Raw genomic sequence first — 20,033 nt, 5'->3', positions numbered from 1 at the left:
CTTCAGCCCTCCATGATCCACCCCTCCTCTCTCCTATTTCAACCCAGTAAAATCTGCCCTAATCCCTTTCCTCCATTAGCCCTCTACAATCCACCCTCTGCCCATTTCTTCATCCGGCCCTCCACAATATGTTGTCAGATCTCTTTCCTTCATCCTTCTACAGAGGTCCATGATCCACCTCCAGTCCCATCCATGCTTCCTCAACACAATCTGCCCTCAGCCCTCCACAATCCACTCTCAGCCCCTTTTTCATCCTCCACCATCTGCCCATGTCCCTCTCCTCCATACTCCCTTAGTTCTCTTCTCCATCTAACTTTAGCCCTCTCCTCCATCCACTCTTAGCCCTCCACATTCTACCCACAGCTCTCTCCTCCATACTCCCTTAGTTCTCTTCACCATCTAACTTTAGATTTCTCCTCCACCCACTCTTGGCCCTCCAAATTCTACCCACAGCCCTCTCCTCCATACTCCCTTAGTTCTCTTCTCCATCTAACTTTAGCCTTCTCCTCCACTCACTCGTAGCCCTCCACATTCTACCTACAGCTCTCTCCTCCATACTCCCTTAGTTCCATTCTCCATCTAACTTTAGCCCTCTCCTCCATCCACTCTTAGCCCTCCACATTCTACCCACAGCTCTCTCCTCCATACTCCCTTAGTTCTCTTCACCATCTAACTTTAGATTTCTCCTCCACCCACTCTTGGCCCTCCAAATTCTTCCCACAGCCCTCTCCTCCATACTCCCTTAGTTCTCTTCTCCATCTAACTTTAGCCTTCTCCTCCACTCACATTTGTAGCCCTCCTGTCAGTCCTCTGGTGCTGATGTCTGCCCTCGCGAGAGGTCGCGTCATTTTCGCGCATCGGCGCGTCCGCGTCGAGTTGGTCGCGCGCGCGCCGCGGACGAAGGTTCGCGGGCGCGCGCCCGTTTTTGACGCATGCGCACAGCGCGTAAAAGGACGCCGAGGCCTGCAAATCACTGCGAAGTGATCTTGCCTTGACACTAAGCGTTCCTGAACTTTTGACTGTCTGATCCATTGGTTTCCTGAATATTTTGGCCTGTTTATCGACTCTTCTTTCGGATTCTCCCTCGGTACCGCAGATCCTGTTTCCTGACCTTGCCTGGCTTGACTACGTCCTCGTTTTACCCTATTCGGCTACTTCGACTCGGTTTCTACACAAGTGCTGCTGAACACCTACTACCGGCACCTCTGTTACTCTCTACCTGGACTTATTCCTGTCTCCATTCGGGCTCTGAGTTCCAGTAAGAGGCATAGGGGAGGCTATTAATTCGTCAGACCTACCACAGCGCCTGATAGTATCACTTCGCCAAGTATGGAGTCTGACGGTGATCAAGCCTCTAAGCCATTTGATGCCCTCGTGCAGCAAATCACTTCTCTCACCCAAGGCGGTGCGAGACCTCCAAGGGGGTTATCAACAGATCCAGCTGCAGCTACAAGATCTTGCTTCTCCTGACAACCCTCCTCCAGCTCCCGCATCTCAAGCTCTACCTACCGCTTCTGCTCCTGCATTTTCTGAACCCAAGGTGGCGCTACCTGAAAAATTCGCTGGAGATAGAAAACTTTTCCGGGCTTTTTTCCATGGCTGCCGCCTGGTCTTCTCCTTAAAGCCACAGACCTATGCCTCCGAACAAGTCAAGGTGGGAGTGATTATTTCTCTACTGTCTGGGGAACCGCAAGCTTGGGCACATCGTCTCATGGAGAGTCAAAGTCCACTCCTGAATGACTCTAGTACTTTTTTCCAGGCATTGGGTCAAATCTATGATGACCTAGACGTGACGTGTCTGCTGAAGCAGCTATTCGTTGTCTTCGTCAAGAAAGACGACCCGTGGAAGAGTACATCTCAGACTTCCGGAGGTACGCTGCAGACACGGAATGGAATGATAAAGCTTTAAGACATCAATTCCGTATTGGTCTCTCTGATGCCTTAAGAGACGAATTGTCTCGTGTAGCAATGCCTACTGATCTGGAAGGCCTTATTGATCTGGTGATTCAGATGGATCAACGCCTAAGAGAAAGACGTGCTGAAAGATCTTCTTCCTGGCTCCTTCCCAAGGCTCCTTTGCTCCCTCGTTTTTCTTCTTCTTCATCTGCTGTGGAATCGGGTGAGCCCATGCAAATTGGTCTTTTAAGATCGGCCATTTCACCTGAAGAAAGACTTCGTAGACGCCAATTAAATCTCTGTCTATACTGCGGTTTGTCTGGCCATTTCTTGAAGGATTGTCCCACTCGTCCTTCAGGTAAAACAAGACTGTCTTTTTTTGTCCGTTAACACCTCATCTAGGGGAGTTTCACCATTAATTCTTCCCATTTCTCTACAGTGGCTCCAAGGAAGAATTAAAGCTTCTGCCATCATTGACTCTGGGGCTTGTGACTGTTTCCTTGACTCTGAGTTTGTTAAGAATCACGACATTCCCATTCGTCTTAAACAAGATCCCTTTTCTGTAAGAACAGCCGATGGGTCACCACTTTCTTCCGGGCCTGTGACACATGAGACGATTCCCCTGAATGTTTTGATTTCTCCCTACTATTCAGAGTCTATTGTATTCAATGTCATTTTTTCTCCTTTGTTCCCCGTTATTTTGGATTACCCTGGTTGAGACGTCACAATCCTTCAATAAATTGGTGCACTGGTGTTCTGCAATTCAACTCAAAGTTTGGTGTCACTCATTTAGCCACTAAGAGTTGTGAAAATACTTCCCTAGCCCTATATACACCCGGTGATGTTCGTCTAACGACAATACCTTCCTTTTTGCATGAATTCCTAGACGTTTTTGATGAGAAGGGGGCTGACAAGCTTCCCCTCATCGGGTTTATGATTGCCCGATTGATCTTCTTCCCGGAGCGGCTATTCCCTTCGGACGTATCTACCCTCTTTCAGAACCTGAACTACTGGTATTAAAGAATTATATTGACGAGAATTTAAAGAAAGGATTCATCCGTCCGTCAACTTCGCCAGCTGGGGCTGGCATATTTTTCGTAGAGAAGAAGGATCACTCTTTACGTCCATGCATTGACTATAGGCAGTTTAAACCATATAACTGTCAAGAATCGTTATCCTCTTCCTCTTGTTCATGAACTATTTCAAATCTTCGAGGTGCAAAGATATTCTCAAAGCTCGACCTACGAGGGCCTACAATTTGGTGAGAATTCGGAGGGCGATGAGTGGAAGACAGCCTTTAGATCTCGCTATGGGCATTTTGAATACCTTGTCATGCGTTTGGTCTCTGCAATGCCCCCGCGACGTTTCAGCACTTCGTCAATGATATTTTAGAGACATCCTCGATCAATTTGTTATTGTCTATTTGGATGACATACTTATTTTTTCTGCATCGTTAGAAGAGCATATTCAACATATGAAGAGGGTTTTTCAACAGACTCCGGACCCATGGTCTTTTTGCTAAATTGGAAAAGTGTGAATTTAATAAAACTTCCATCGAATTCTTAGGCTTCATCATCTCTGATCAAGGAATATGTATGGACAAGAAGAAGGTTGCGACGATTCTTGAGTGGCCAACGCCTGACAGTCGCAAAGCAGTTCAAAGATTTGTGGGTTTCGCCAATTTTTACAGAAGTTTATTAAAGACTTTTCTAGAATCATTGCCCCATTACAGATTTAACCAGCTCTTCTAGACATTTTTTCTGGACTCCTCAAGCTCAGTCTGCCTTTCAAAGATTGAAAGAATTATTTGTCTCGGCCCAGATTCTTAAACATGCAGATCCTGCTTTGCCTTTTGTCCTTGAAGTAGATGCTTCTGAAGTCGCGGTAGGGGCTATTCTTTCTCAAAGGTTTGGATCCAAGGTTCTCTTTTTCCTGTAGCTTTTTTTCCAAGAAACTTTCATCCTCTGAGAAGAATTATGATGTTTCCGATAGGGAACTCCTCGCAATTAAGGCTGCCTTTGAAGAGTGGAGACATTTGTTGGAAGGAGCTGCACATCCTGTTTTAATTTTCTCGGATCACAAGAATTTGGAATATTTGCGTACAGCCAAACGTCTCAAGCCTCGACAGGCGAGGTGGCCTTATTCTTTTCTCGTTTCAATTTTCACATTACTTACAGACCAGGAGCCAAGAATGGCAAGGCTGATGCCCTTTCCCGTATGTTTTCCGAAGAAGGTGAATGCCCTGAACAGACCCATACCATCCTCTTACCACAAAACTTCCTTTTGTTACAGTCTGAACTTATGTCTAGAGTCAAAGAAGCTTCTTCTGCCTCTGATACCGCCCGGATCTAGAACCAAAGGATGGTTTTCTCTTCTTCAAGAATAGAATTTTTGTTCCTGAGAAACTTCGTGTGGAGGTTCTTCAATTTGTTCATAATCATCCTTTGTCCGGGCATTTGGGAACAAAGAAAACCATTGACTTAGCTAAAAGACTTTTTTTTGGCCAGGGATAAATAAGGATTGTAGGTTGTTTGTCCGTTCTTGTGAGACCTGTGCTCGTTTTAAATTCTCTCGTTCACGACCCATGGGACTTCTTCATCCTTTACCAGTCCCTGACAGGTTTTGGGGATCTATTTCAGTGGACTTTATTGTGGAATTACCTCCCTCACAGGGTTTTAATACAATTTTTGTTGTGGTTGACCGTTTATCCAAGATGTCGCACTTTATTCCCCTCACGGGTATTCCTTCTGCTGCCTCTACGGCTGAGGTCTTCATTAAAGAAATCATCAGACTACATGGAGTTCCTGATGAGATCGTGTCCGACAGGGGAGTTCAATTCACATCCAAATTCTGGAGAGCACTTTGTCAGTCCCTGAAGATTAAACTTCTTTTTTCCACAGCTTTTCACCCTGAAACTAACGGGCAAACAGAAAGAACAAATCAAACCCTTGAGCAGTATCTTCGTTGCTTTACTTCCTTCCTACAAGATGATTGGTATCAACTTCTTCCATTTGCTGAATTTTCATACAATAACTCTGTGCACTCTTCTACCAAGGAGACTCCTTTCTTTGCCAATTACGGCTTTCATCCTCAGGTATTACCCAACCTACCCAGAGAAGTAACAGTACCCTTACTACAAGACCGACTTGCCTTTTTGTCAAGTAATCTTCAAAAGATCCAGCAAGCTATGACTTTGTCACAGAGATCGTACAAGTTTTTTGCTGACAGAAAGAGAAGAGGAGGTCCAGAATTTAAGGTAGGGATCAAGTATGGTTGTCCACTCAGCATGTTAAATTAGACTGCCCTTCCAAGAAGTTAGGACAGAAATTTCTTGGCCCATTTATCATCACTCAACAAATAAATAAAGTGGCTTTCAAGCTGAAGTTACCGGCATCCTTCAAGATCCATCCAGTATTTCATGTGTCTCTTTTCAAGCCAGTTGTCAAGAACACGTTTCCTGGTCGTTCTTCTTCTCCTCCAGTGCCAGTGTCTATCCAAGGGTCGAGGAATTCGAAGTAGGTGCAATTCTGGATTCCAGGTACCACAGAGGTCAGTTACAATATCTTATACATTGGAAGGGGTATTCTCCTGAAGAGAGTCTTGGGAACCAACAAACAATGTTCATGCTCCTCAGCTTATTAAGCTGTTTCACAAACGCTATCCTGCTAAGCCTGGGCCCGTCCTGAGGCCCGCGCTTGAGGGGGGCAATGTCAGTCCTCTGGTGCTGATGTCTGCCCTCGCGAAGGGTCGCGTCATTTTCGCGCATCGGCGCGTCCGCGTCGAGTTGGTCGCGCGCGCCGCGGCACGAAGGTTCGCGGGCGCGCGCCCGTTTTTGACGCATGCGCACAGCGCGTAAAAGGACGCCGAGGGCCCGCAAATCACTGCGAAGTGATCTTGCCTTGACACTAAGCGTTCCTGAACTTTTGACTGTCTGATCCATTGGTTTCCTGAATATTTTGGCCTGTTTATCGACTCTTCTTTCGGATCTCCCTCGGTACCGCAGATCCTGTTTCCTGACCTTGCCTGGCTTGACTACGTCCTCGTTTTACCCTATTCGGCTACTTCGACTCGGTTTCTACACAAGTGCTGCTGAACACCTACTACCGGCACCTCTGTTACTCTCTACCTGGACTTATTCCTGTCTCCATTCGGGCTCTGAGTTCCAGTAAGAGGCATAGGGGAGGCTATTAATTCGTCAGACCTACCACAGCGCCTGATACCTCCACATTCTACCCACAGCTCTCTCCTCCATACTCCCTTAGTTCTCTTCACCATCTAACTTTAGATTTCTCCTCCACCCACTCTTGGCCCTCCAAATTCTTCCCACAGCCCTCTCCTCCATACTCCCTTAGTTCTCTTCTCCATCTAACTTTAGCCTTCTCCTCCACTCACATTTGTAGCCCTCCACATTCTACCTACAGCTCTCTCCTCCATACTCCCTTAGTTCCATTCTCCATCTAACTTTAGCCCTCTCCTCCATCCACTCTTAGCCCTCCACATTGTACCTTCAGCCCTCTCCTCCATACTCCTTTAGTTCTCTTCTCCATCTAACTTTAGCTTTCTCCTCCATCCACTCTTAGCCCTCCACATTGTATCCTCAGCCCTCTCCTCCATACTCCCTTAGTTCTCTTCTCCATCTAACGTTAGCCCTCTCCTCGACCCACTCTTAGCCCTCCAAATTCTACCCTCAGGTCCCAAATCTGCCCTCTTTCCCTTCCTTCCATCTTACAGGAGGAGACATGCACTACCTACCAAGAACCACTGGTTTAGCACAGATACAGCCTAATCATTCAGAGCTAGAAATCAAAGCAATGACACAAGATGCCCATTGGCGGGAGTCAGATAAAAATGGAGCAATATTGGGTGTTCATGTATTTTTAATTATAATGACAAAAAAAAGCAAAATTGTAGGTACAAAAGCTATGGCACTTAAATACAAATGATATCTTATATAATAAATTATAAAAACTTTAATAACTATAATAAGGAATCCTCTATTTTGCATTAATATCACCATTATCATCATCATTTTGTTATATAGCGGCAGAAATCATTTAAATTAAATAGCAAATATAGTATATAACCAATCCAGAGCAGTTCCCTCTTACAAGAAACAACTGTCAAATAATATTAATAATAAAAAGTAAAAAGAAAGCTTCTTATCCCTTACATTATAGTAACACTGAAATATGATTATGCAACACAAGAGACAATACAGTATTTGCATCAGTCCTTGTAGCCCATAGTAACCGTGCAGCCGGTAACATATGAAAGCCAGCGTATGATTGGTTGCCACAGGTTAATAGGCCAAGTGTAAATCTTTTATTCTTTTGTTTTGACCCCCTTATAGTTCCGACCAATCAAACTAAACCAATCCACAAATTTGTAAACATGTGCTCTTTTAAAGGGCAAGTTAAACTCCACATTAAATTTGATTTTCTTTTAATGGTGAAAGGACTACTGTGCCACTTCCCACAGCTCCTTTGTCTTTTAAGTTACAACCCCCATATATCATGTTAAATTCCCTACATCCCTAAGCATCTATGATAGTGGGGTGTCCAAAGGGTAGCCAGTCATTTCTATATGCCCATATATACAGCTTGCACTTGGATTTGAATTCCTACAATATTTTGGTGGAGAAGCTCTGTTATAAGAAGGTTTATGACTCCTTTAACAAGCACAAGGCTGAAGGCTGGGAGAAGTACCAATAAAAGAATCTCAAGTTTAAAGTGGGCTTTACCTCTACTCTCTAAAACCTATTTTAAACTTGTCACTCTGTTTTCCCTTTATTGCTTATTTCCAAGGCATCAGGTGGCTGGACAATCAAGGCATAGGAAGACCCATGTCTATTCATGTAAAGTTGTAGCAGAACCTTAAAAACTATTGATTCTATATAAAAACCAAGCCAAGAAAATCTTTGGATGAAAAATTGACCAGAGTTCTTTTAGCATCCTACATTGTCCACTCTTCTTGTGGACCAATTACTTGACTTGACCTCTAATTGTTGACTATCCACATCCACCAGACTAATTTATGTTTGATGTTCCTATTCTTTGGTATGGAGGGCCAGAGGATGGTCTCTTTCGAACTCCTTTAGATGATTCTTTTCTCTTTGATATCCTTCAAAAGATAAATTAAATAATTCACATGTTAGACTGAAAACTCCCAGGCCTTGTCATGATCACCATGATATCTACATGCCCTTGTTTTAATATAAAAACAATATAGGTGGTGGGTGATTCTGATTTGGCCTAGGGATCTTCTGACCAGTTACTCTTCATATGCTGAGAGGAAGCACATGGCTTGTTTGCTGCTCCACTCAAGCAAGTGGCAGATCTGCAGAAGTCCAAACCAAGCCCTAAGCTAACCAACCCTTGATGATTAGAGAGTGACAGTTTAGATTTCTGTAGTACACAGGGGTGTTAGATGGTCAAGTCTATTGAGCCTTGATCAGTGCTCCACCAAGAAGATGTAGCAGGGTTAGTACTCTCCAGCTGGAGAAGGTATTAGGCTATTTCTTACCCCTGAGAGTGACTACACTGTGTCTGCTTGCCTTGACACTCATCATCATCATCATTTCTATTGATTCATTAGTAACCTGGGGTTTTCTCCACCATTGGAGAAAATGGCAAAACCAACAGTCTTTGCAATCTTTGACTTGTATGTCCACATTTTCACATGACATTAAGAACCCAGTGCAACATGTCTCTAACTCATACTTGACGGATCAAAGCAAATGGCTTATTATCTGTTGTGATTTACAAGCCCAAAAGCCCATCAGTGTTGATGAGTCCCATTGCAACCAGTCACCCTAAAATGAACCACAGGAAATGTAGAATGGGCATTTGCTGACATAGGGAGGGAAGAAAACATAAGAAAAACAAAAATATGTCTATTGCCAAACAGAGTCACCCACAATAATAAAAGCCAGGCCTTGGAGGCCAGATACAAAGACTTTGTGTGGATTGTAGACTAAGTCTGCCAAACGAAGTAGGATTGTTTATACCACAGATATTTTCCATGGGATAATAGTAAGCCAATCAGCTGCAAGCATATGTGTTTGGGCGCATAGCTACACCACCACCACAGACCAAGAACAATGGAAAATGGGTGACGACTGCAAATAAAATGCAGTGAGCACCCAAAGCAGTTCAAAGAGAAAATCTGAATTGTTAACATGGCGTCAAACCATCCCATACCTTGGTAGCATGTTATTGCGTGTGCTGTTTTCCTGAGGCCTGGGGGAAACGATTCTCTATTGCGCCACTCACTTCCTGGTTATCTGGCTTTAAGTGACTATAGTGAAAAACAGCATAAGTGGAAGAAACATGGATTCCCCAAGCCTTAATAAAACAGTACCAAATATTAACTTCACATGCTACACTTGCTGGCAGCTTACAGGGCGAGGGGACAGGTAATCTGTAATGCAAGCAGTGGGTGGGGCTAGTGCACTCTGATGGAGCTTACAGGGCAAGGGGACAGGAAGCTTGTAATGCAAGCAGTGGGTGGAGCTAGTACACTCTGATGGTAGCTTACAGGGCAAGGGGACAGGAAGTCTGTAAAGCAAGCAGTGGGTGGGGCTAGTACACTGATGTCAGCTTAGAGGTAGAGGGACAGGAAGTCTGTAATGCATGCAGTGGGTGGGACTCTGATGGAAGCTTAAAGGGGGAGGTGCAGCGTGTTAGTAATTTAAGCAGTGGACTAGACTAAAAGACTGCAGTGGTTGTAGAAATCCTTTTTCACTAAAGCTAAGATTTGCATTGTCCTTCCTCTCTGCACCTACACCTGCACCTACACCTGGCTTGCATATTTGCACTACATTCCACACATGGTCTGCTAACCTTTTTATTGGAAGAATCTTGGATATGAGGCCATCTGGGGCATGAGGTAGGCAGGCCCGTATTTGTGGCAAGGCCACAAAGGCCAGGGCCTAGGGCAAAATATTAGGGGCGACATGCCACCCAGACGCTTGCCACCCAGCCACTTTCCGGGGAGCACTGGGGAGCGCAGGCAGTGCATGTGCGCTTGCTGGGACGGGTTATGCGGGTGATCCCACTAAATCCAGCTCTGGAGGTAGGGAGCAGGAAAATGGTCCAGAGAATGGATTCAGTGAACCCCTTCTACTCAAACCATTACAAAATACAATAAGGACACTCAGAAGTGGAGTTCACTTTCTAAAGCTTCTGCTCACCAGTGTCCCAGCAATAGCCACATTGTGGATAGTGGTGTCCTTGATTGGAAGGGATTAAGATACCTGCTCATATATGATGTAACTTGTGCCAGAGAGGAGCATCTACCAACAAAACACAAGTTGTAGGGGAGTAGATGGCTGAGTGGCCTCAGGGCGGGTAACTAGTCTTAAGAGATTGACTACTTCACCCACTGACCTCAAGTGTTGACCCACTGCCTGACACATAGAGTGAAGTCTCCAGAGCTAAAACCAGTTACGTTCTCAAATGTAATTAATTGTTATCATTATTACAGAATGGAATGATAGATGATGGCTTAGTATAAAAAACAGCAGGTAACTACAAGGAAATTACATTTATACCTTTTCGCTGACAACTGTTGGTCGATTTCTTCCAGGGACTGTCCTTTGGTTTCGGGAATGAAAAAGTAAATGAAGGCAATGGCCAGAATGCCCACCCCACTATACATCAGGAAAGTCCAGCCCAGACCTATAGAACCTGCAGAAAAAACAAAGAGAAATCTGTATAGTACAGAACTTAAGCTGGCCATACATGGGCCGATAAAAACTGCAGACAGACTGAGTCGGCAGTTTATCGGCCCGTGTGTAGAAGACTGAATGGCTAATCCGATCAATATCTGCCCGAAAGTTGGCCAGATGTCAATCGGGCAGAGCTAAAAATTCCATCGGATCACGGCCTCAACTGTTTGTTGATGTGGTCCCGCGATCCAACCGCCCGTATTGCCTACATTATGATCCGATTGTTGGGCCCTAGGGCCCACCATCGGTCAGCCCAATATCGCCCACCTCAATGTGGGCATATCGGGCAGAGATCCGCTCCTTTGGTGAAATCACCAAACAAGCGGATCTCTATGTGTTTGGCCATCTACAGCAAGTCATGCAACTATGTGCTTCCCAGTAGCTGTCAAGTTCTTTTGAGGTATCACCACTAAGGTCACCATGTAACAATATTTCATTTTATCAAGAACGTTTTTGTTAGGGGCACCCTGTAATCCATGGGTCCCAAAAGCCTTCTTCATCCTATGCTAAAATAACAGTCACAAAGACTGCATAAACAAACAGAAACCAAGCTGGCAAATACCTGATATCCAATATTTGCTAAGCAGGGTTACTGTGTGTTGAAGGTTCCTTCCAGCACTATCTGCTTACCTCTGCCCACATGTCCTGGGAATATATATATTTACCCAGTGGAGCAATTCCTTACTCGTTGGAAAGTTTTATTTGGCAACTAGATCAGACTTCTTCTTGTCTCCTTCTTCGTATTTCTTAACAGCCAAAGTGATGGTGGTTGCAGGACTGTGGTTGGACTCCCCTACTCAAGGTGGACTCACCATCTACCACTGAAAAAACCATGCCCTTGTAGTTCCCGTTACTTAGATTCCAACATGGTTAGTTTTACTAACAAAACTACACTGCCAGCGGAGGATGCTGGGAACCGCGGTTCTTTACATTTTGGCACTTGAGGTAGTGGGGAACATACTCACCAATAACATCCAGGAAGGTGAGTGTAATCAGCAAGTTGGCAGCCCAGTTGAAGCTGATGCAGAAAGCAAATGCTCTCCCTCTGATGTCCGCTGGATAGATTTCACTCAGAATTAACCAGGACACTGGGCATAAAAACAAATTACATGAATTCATGTACAGTTCTATTGGATTTCCCTCCTGATTATCCCCAGCTCCAGGAAATGAATCCTGCATTTACTATGCACCTCTTTGGCCTTAGACCCTCAGAGCTGCTTTCCTGGTCTAGATCCAGTATCAAACTGGAGGGCCCATGGCCCACTGGAGACACTACCTCCAGGGCCCCCAGGCCCCCTACCCAAGCCACATAGCCCCCCCATGCCCCAGCCACAAAGTTCCCTCCAGGACCCCACCCTAGCTGCAACCCCCCTGAGACCTCCCCACCCATATCTTTTCTCTTCCAACTCCACGCCTGGGGCGAGAGAGGGAGGTCTGGGGCAGTGAAAATAGTTCAATGCAGGGAGCGGGTCTGGGCCAGTGGGGCCCACCAGGTTTTTTCCCTGTGTCCCGCCTGCCCAGTCCGACCATGTCTAGATCATTGGTGCTTATACAGCACAGATGTATATATTAAAGCTATTAGAAATTGATAAGGTAAATTAAAGCTTGTTCATCAAGCTGGGCAAGCTCACTTAACCCCTTACCTGCTGCAGATCTCTGAATCCACAGTGCCATGATGGGTGCCAGGAAGCCCCCAACATTAAACCCAGGAAGCTGATAATGAAAGGGAATGTATGGTGTTCGTGTCCAAGATTTTTTACGGGATTTTGAGATCAGACAGTTATCATATTGAATGCACAGACAGAAATTATTACCTCCTTCCACACGCAGTCATTCAAGTAATACCAGTCCTTCACTCTACTTATGTTAAAGACCAATGAAGGAGATACATCAGATCACTGGGTCTTGGTGAGGTCAGAAACATAATATTATCTGTAGTGACATCCACACAGATGCACAATAAACACCCAGTCTCAGAGTTATTTTTAACAATCAGTGCCGAAAAACCCTCTCTACAATGTCCCATTTACTCAAGTGATTGATACTTACTGGGACCAAGTCCAATGGAGAAAGCACCAACAAAGACCATCATGCTCAATAAAGTGATCCAGTTCAAAATGGCGTAATTAAAAGGTAACTCGGTGCCAGCAGGGGGCACGGTGGCATTCGGGAACATTGAAGTTGTGTGCTTGCTACCGGCACTGTTTGATAAGGATGGGGATCGAATCGCCATGGCCAGCTGGTGGGCTGAATTATCTGGTGTATTTATGGTTGGGGTCTCAGCATGAATTATCCCAAGCAATTGAGAAGCATTGGAATCCCCATATAACATATTCTTGCTTGTTACAGCAGCGCAGTCCCTGTGGGAGTCAATTTTGACCGTGAAGCTTACAATCCCAATTCCAAACATGGCGATGGTCATCACGATGCAGCCGACTAGAAGTAAAATTCTCCTCCCGGCTTTGTCTGCAAAACATATAGCAATTAACGTTGAAGCGACTTTGACCACCCCAAGCCCAACGGATGCCAGGACGGCCGAGGAGTTGCTTTGGAAGCCCACTGAGCGAAATATAGTTGATGCGTAGTAAAGTACATTGGGTTGGCCTGTAAACTGGTGGAAAAGCACCAACCCAAGGCCCAGCAGTGTCCTTGTTCTCATATTGTCCTTAGAGCGAAAGAGGTCAAGAAACGTGTACTGTTTGTCATACGTGTCGGGTTTGAACTCCCATGATTCCCCGGCTTCCTCCAGTTCAATCAAGCCGTTATCCGTATCTTGCTCCAAAAAGTTTAATTGGTGAGGTTTGGAAGGAAGGAAGAGAATGGCGATGAATTGAAAAGCTGCCGGTACGATAGCCAACCCAAACATATATTTCCAGCCCTCGTTAACACCGGACAGGAAATAGTTCATGGCGTAGGAAATCAAGATGCCAACAGTGATGCCCGTTTCATAAAGAGACACAAGAGTGCCACGTTTGTGGGGGAGGACAATTTCAGAGACGTAAATGCAACATGCCATAGAGGAGATCGATATGGCAAATCCAATGGTGGCCCGTCCAACTACCAACCACCAAAAAGATGAGGTTGCTATGAGAATGATGCTTCCAGCCAACACCACAAGATTGCTGCCCAGTATGGAGGTCCGACGCCCCGAATGGTCAATGATAAATCCACCAATAAGAGAGGCCAGCAGAGCCCCGAACAAAACAGCACTAACAAGCGCCTCCTGCTCAAAACAAGTCAATTGGAGCACAACCTTCAGCATTAGCAAGGCCCCGGAAATTATACCCAGCTCATATCCGAATAGAAGCCCACCCAGCAAAGACCCGGTTGCTGCTAAAACGAGGGTAGCCGGCCTGAGACCTGAAAAAAGAAGAAATCGTTAAAAAGTTACTGATCCGCCATCTTGTATTATTCTACATAATGTTTAATGGTTTGTTCTGCCTCTTCTCTTCTGGATTCTAATACACTGTGAGCCTATGGGGGTGGGGATCTGATCTCTGTGAGCAGAGATAGACTTTCATGGCTTCCTTTCAATCAGTGCAAGCAGGTGTGTTTTTTAAAAAAAATACATATTTTTATTCATTTTTGGACGTTTAGTCCACCTTTTATACATAACCCCAATTAAATTAGCTCATGTCAAAAAGCAGGGTAGATTTCCCTTTAATCACTCCAGTTCCTGAGACAAGGCTAGAGGATATATGGCTTCTAATACATTGTTTCAAGAGTCAAAACCAGAAGGCATGAAAACCAATACCAATAACATTTACAAATACAGGTAAAGGAGCTGCTATCCGGAATGCTCTGGACCTGGGGTTTTCTGGATAACGGATCTTTCCATAATTTGGATCTTCACACCTTAAATCTACTAGAAAATCATGTACATATTAAATAACCCCAAAAGGCTGGGTTTGCCTTCAATAAGGATTAATTATATCTTATCGGGATCAAGTACAAACTACTGTTTAATTATTACAGAGTAAAAGGAAATCATTTTTAAAAATTTGCAATATTTGGATGAAATGGAGCCTTTCTGTAATTCTGTACTTTCTGGATAACGGGTTTCCAGATAACGGATCCCATACCTGTACCTTTAAAACCACTGAAACTGTTAAATGCATGTTGGAAAGTTGCTCTTACATGACATTTTCTTTTCTTACACAAATTTTAATTTTTTTTAAATCATTTGGCTAAAGTTGCCTTTTAAATTGAAAAATGACACATACTCATTTTGGTTTCTCTGTTAATCACAGAAAATCACTGGGAGCCTTATTTCATGTCGCCAAGGGATTGATCTGAAAATAAAGTCACACGGGAGAGACAGTTTAGTTATTGGTATAAGAATTAACTGTTATTGTCTGAATTACATTATTTTCCCCTGAAATACTACCAATAAATGTCCAAAAAGGGTTTTATGTAGCTAGTCTTGGCCCAGGCCACTGTAGAGGCTCTTTGGGAGAAGAATGAGGATAAAAGCACAAAAAAAGTAGCAAATGTCTAATATTTTCTGTATATTCAGCAGGCACAGAGGAACATATAAGGGGACTTATTTCATATGTAAAGGGCAGAAAACAACACAAGCACCTGTCTTTGCAGAATTCCATTGGGGATTATAACATAATAGGAGAGCTATGGGCTGCATTATTAAAACTGAGGCCACCTTGAAATAGATTGGCAGCTGCTGAGCAAGTAACACCACTATAGACATGATCAGAATGAAAGTAATGTAAAAATGATACATTTTGCACTTAGTACAGGTAAGGGACCTGTTATGCAGAATGCTCGGGACCCGGGAGTTTTTTCTGATAATGGCTCTTTTTACGTTAAGTCTACTAGGAAATCATATGAACATTAAATAAACCCAATAGGCTGGTTCTGCCTCCAATAAGGATTAATTATATCTTAGTTGGGATCAAGTACAAGCGACTGTTTTATTATTACACTGAAAAAGGAAATCATTTTTAAACATTTGAATTATTTGGATAATATGGAGTCTATGGGAGACGGCCTTTCCGTTATTCTGAGCTTTCTGGATAACGGGTTTACGGATAACAGATCCCTTACCTGTTTTTCAAAGTGTGGGCACAGCTTATAAACTGGTATCAGTGACAGTGCTGCTACAAGATTAGGGGATAGAAGGTACATTGTATGGCTTAGAACAGGCTGAGGGCTCTCACCAATCAGAATCTTCTGGTTTCTGATTGGTGTTCCAGTCTGAAAATGGAACATTAGACATATTAGACATATTGTAAATTATGAAAATCCATCAACTATTCATAATACAGGTATGAGATCTGTTCTCTGGAAACCCGTTATCCAGAGAGCTCCGAATTACGGAAAGGCCGCCTCCCATAGACTCCATTTTATCCAAATTATCTATATTTTTAATGATTTCCTTTTTCTGTGTAATATTCGCTTGTACTTGATCCCAACTAAAATATAATTAATCCTTATTGCTAGCAAAACCAGCCTATTGAGTTTATTTAATGTTTACTAGTGATGGGCGAATTTGCCATCAAAACGGCGAAGAATTCGCCCATCACTAGTAGACATTAAGGGGGCAAATTCATCAAGGGTCGAATTTATTCGCCGCGGGGCGATTCGGAAAGATCCGTTATCTGGAAAACCTCAGGTCCCGACCATTCTGGATAACATACCTGTAATCCATAATATATTCATTAAAAAAAAAAACCCAGCTGCAGACTAAGGATTTGTTAATGCAAATATTGCAAAATATATGTGTACTATTGGCAGGGAGCATGGAAAGTCTTGTGACAAAAAGCTGATAAATACAAACAATGACAACCTGACTTTAATGTCGTTTTGTAGCTTTGTGATTAAACTGACTCCAGCATGGGCTGATTTTGTGTATGTGCAAGCACACAGTATGGAAGTCTTGTATTCACCAATATACAGGTATGGGACCTGTTATCCAGAATGCTCAGGACCTGGGGTTTTCCAGATAACGGATCTTCTGTAATTTGGTTCTTCATACCTTAAGTCTACTAGAAAATCATGTAAACATTAAATAAACCCATGGTTTTGCCTCCAATAAGGATTAATTATATCTTGATCTTGGGATCAAGTATTACAGAGATTTTAAAAAATCATTTTTAAAAATGTTGGAGTATTTGTATAAAATATAGCCTATGGGAATTCTGAGCTTTCTGGATAATGGGTTTCTGGATTACAGATCCCATACCTCTACTTCAAAAACTATAAAAAAAATAAACAATGAAGACAAAATGTAAAGTTGCTTAGAATTGGCCATTCTATAACATACAAAAAGATAATTTAAAGGTGAACCACCCCTTTAAATAAACCCAATAGGCTGGTTTTGCTTCCAATAAGAATTAATTATATCTTAGTTGGGATAAGTACAAGTATGGGACCTGTTATCCACAATGCTCAGGACCGGGGTATTCTGGATAACAGATCTTTACATCATTTGAATTTTCATACTTTAAGTCTACTAGTAAATCATATAAACATTAAATAAAGCCAATAGGCTGGTTTTGCCTCCAATAAGGATTAATTATATCTTAGTTGGGATCAAGTACAAGCGGCTGTTTTATTATTACACAGAAAAAGGGAATATTTTTTAAAAATGTTGAATTATTCGTTTAAAATGGAGTCTCTTGTAATTTGGAGCTTTCTGGCTAATGAGTTTCCGGATAATGGATCTTATACGTATATGCATTAGGAATAAGAGGGATTGGTGCAGCAATCCAGAGAAACATTTACCTGGATGTGCAGAAAACTCAGGACAAATGCAGCAGCATCAGCACCTCCCACAGCACAAGACAATCACTGAAGTTACTCCTGGTCTCTGGTCAACATGGATAAGTCTCAAGCTTTTTGGTCATTAAACAAGGAGCCGGCCTTTCCGCTGGAGGAATTTTCAACAACCCATCTCAGATTCTTGGGAATTCAATTTGGGAATGGAGATGATGAAGAAAAGTTGCCAAGATATGATAAAATACAGCAGTGGAAGTTGTCCTACAGAGAAAGGGTGAAGCTCGTGAAGACGAAGAATTTGATCCATTGCCTAAAGCTCTCTATGCTCAGCCTGTTCTTCCAGTTAATCTGAGGGAGCAGACTAAATCCTGTAAAAAGTGCCATTACTTACCTGCAGAGGAGAGAGGGAAGGTTGGGCATGTTATATATACAGTGGCCTTCACAAGTGTAACTCTGGGCCAAAGAACTCATTTCCTGAGGGAATGTTGCAACAGACATTGTGTATTGCCTGGGTGCGCGGTTGTCATCTCCCTCCACTGGGAAAGCTATCGCATGATCCTGGGAACCTATTTCGCTGAGACTGCGTGGGGGACATTCTTTCTCAGAATGACAGCTCAATGACAGAAGGGTGCCCCCCCAATATTTTCATCTCAACTGGCTTGCTCTTCAGGGAAGATTTTGTGTTCAGAGCAATCTGATCTACTTAAACATTGCTGATAGGCAGTGACCATGGGGCTGTTCCACTAATGAGACCCAGGCACATTTTCTATTTGATTTCCCTGTGATTGTACCGTACATTAGGCAACTTTCTTTTTTGTCTGTCCAACACCCTCTTGGCAGAGGAAAGATGTACATGATAATATCAGTGAAGAGTTACCACCTTATCCCACTGTAGGAGATCCCTTGGTCAGGATGATCTTATTATTGACCTGATAGTGAAGTCTGCGGCGGCTGATTTGGGTTTCCTGAAAGAACAGGAGATCAGATGCTGCTCCTCAAAAGCTTCAAAATGTCATTGTTTCCATCTGAGTTTTCTTGTGCTTCTCTTTGCCATTAAGACAGTTTGTTCAATATGTTCCATCTGGACTGGTTCCATCACCTCAGTTCTATCCCAGTCAAGTTGCTTTCATTTTCCTCTATGTTCTTTTATTATGTGTGGCGAATGAGGGGCATGTATGGAACTGGAGAGAGAGAGAGCTTTCAGGAAATTGTCAATAAAGGAGCATTTCGGGTACTATGATATGCTTTCAGTTTAACAGGTTTACAGTCTGTATAATTCTGCTCTAATCTGGACTGTGTAACAGAATCGTTGTGTCTCGGAGCCAAGGAAAGGATTTCCGTTGTGTGCAAACACAGACAATACAATGTACATCAGATTTACTCACCCTGCCATGCCAACACTACCCTAAGACCCTACCAAAGGGGCATTAGACATTCCTGAAGTGTCTGAGGAACTTCAGCCCTGGGATTAGCCAGCGATCACCTCACTTCCCATGCATGACAGTCACAGCTAACTGCCTGCTTGTGGGAGGGATCGATTCCTCAGGAAGTTAGCAGGACGTGGCAGGAGGAAAAAGAAAAAACAAAAACATATGTGAGCCCTCTCCTTCTCTTCCTTTATTAAAGCCTGCAGGTGTGGGTGGCTTACAGGTAGATAAAGACTGGAAAGTGGGATTTCTTCCCAAGAAAGAATGGGAGGGGTAAAGTTTGGCCGAGGAAGAGTTAAACTGCAAAGAGGGTGGGGCTGGGAGTTACACAGGTGAAACGCAACATGCTGCGTCCCACCTGCGTTTGGCACTTACGTGCGTCTGTGTGAGTACAGCCCCCTTCACAATAATTAAAGGAAAACTATACCCCCCAAACAATGTAGGTCTCTATAAAAAAGATATTGCATAAAACAGCTCATGTGTAAAACCCTGCTTCATGTAAATAAACCATTTTCATAATAATATACTTTTCTAGTAGTATGTGCCATTGGGTAATCATAAATAGAAGATTGCCATTTTAAAAAATAAGGGCCACCCCCTGGGATCGTACGATTCACTGTACTCACAAACATACCAACAAACCATACATGTTAGGTCACATGAGCCAATTAACATACAGTTGTGTCTTTTGCTTCCACGCTTCTTCCTGTTACAGTTAGAGCTGCAGTATTTCTGGTCAGGTGATCTCTGAGGCAGCACACAGACCAACATGAAATGGTGGCTCAAGGCAAGAGATGTAAAAGGGCAAGATTTACTTAAATATATATTCCAGTTTGGTAAGATTCTTTAATATGCCACTTAATATGATATGAACTATCTGTTGCTTAAGTGTTCATTTTGGGGGTATAGTTTTCCTTTAAGTGCATCTACTCCTACGCCGAACTGAAGAAATCACAACGCAGGGAAGCACAGGAAAAAACGCCCATGAGTAAGAGCCCTAAGAGCTGAGAATTTCGGTCTCGTTTATATTGATATTCTAATGGTGGCCTTGAGATAAGTTAGCATTCTGGGTATACAACTGATCGCTGAGCCGAAGAGATGGACGCAAGGACCCAGTTGACCTGAATGATCCAAACTACAGGAAGTGATTAAAACCTATCTGCCAATCAGGGCCATCATCTGTAATCATGGGTATCCTATAATACTAATTGTGCATGATCCTCTCCCATTGGAGACTTATAATTAGG

At 43.4% G+C, this 20,033-nt stretch overlaps 1 protein-coding gene across 3 annotated transcripts; it reads right to left on the bottom strand.

The window, feature by feature from the left end:
* Positions 1-6,761: 6,761 nt before the first annotated feature.
* On the bottom strand, positions 6,762-19,003 carry LOC121398169 (solute carrier family 2, facilitated glucose transporter member 10-like). Of its 3 annotated transcripts, XM_041576950.1 has the most exons (9): positions 18,745-19,003; positions 17,366-17,620; positions 15,686-15,835; positions 14,848-14,916; positions 12,674-13,984; positions 11,590-11,712; positions 10,448-10,583; positions 9,096-9,192; positions 7,932-8,016 (listed from the first exon to the last, which is right to left on the bottom strand). In XM_041576950.1, exons 4-8 carry the CDS (start codon positions 14,849-14,851, stop codon positions 9,108-9,110), a joined length of 1,659 nt encoding a protein of 552 aa, XP_041432884.1. In that variant the 5' UTR covers positions 14,852-14,916; positions 15,686-15,835; positions 17,366-17,620; positions 18,745-19,003; the 3' UTR covers positions 7,932-8,016; positions 9,096-9,107. The 3 variants fall into 3 exon arrangements, with proteins under 3 accessions (XP_041432882.1, XP_041432883.1, XP_041432884.1); XM_041576948.1 differs by lacking the exon at positions 9,096-9,192 and having other exon boundaries at positions 6,762-8,016; XM_041576949.1 differs by lacking the exons at positions 9,096-9,192; positions 15,686-15,835 and having other exon boundaries at positions 6,762-8,016.
* Between the last annotated feature and the right edge of the window lie 1,030 nt (positions 19,004-20,033).

Source organism: Xenopus laevis, chromosome 9_10L (genome assembly GCF_017654675.1).
Source record: "Xenopus laevis strain J_2021 chromosome 9_10L, Xenopus_laevis_v10.1, whole genome shotgun sequence".
Classification (NCBI taxonomy): domain Eukaryota; kingdom Metazoa; phylum Chordata; class Amphibia; order Anura; family Pipidae; genus Xenopus; species Xenopus laevis.
Note: the sequence above shows the minus strand (reverse complement) of the source record. Positions and strands in the feature narration are given on the sequence as shown.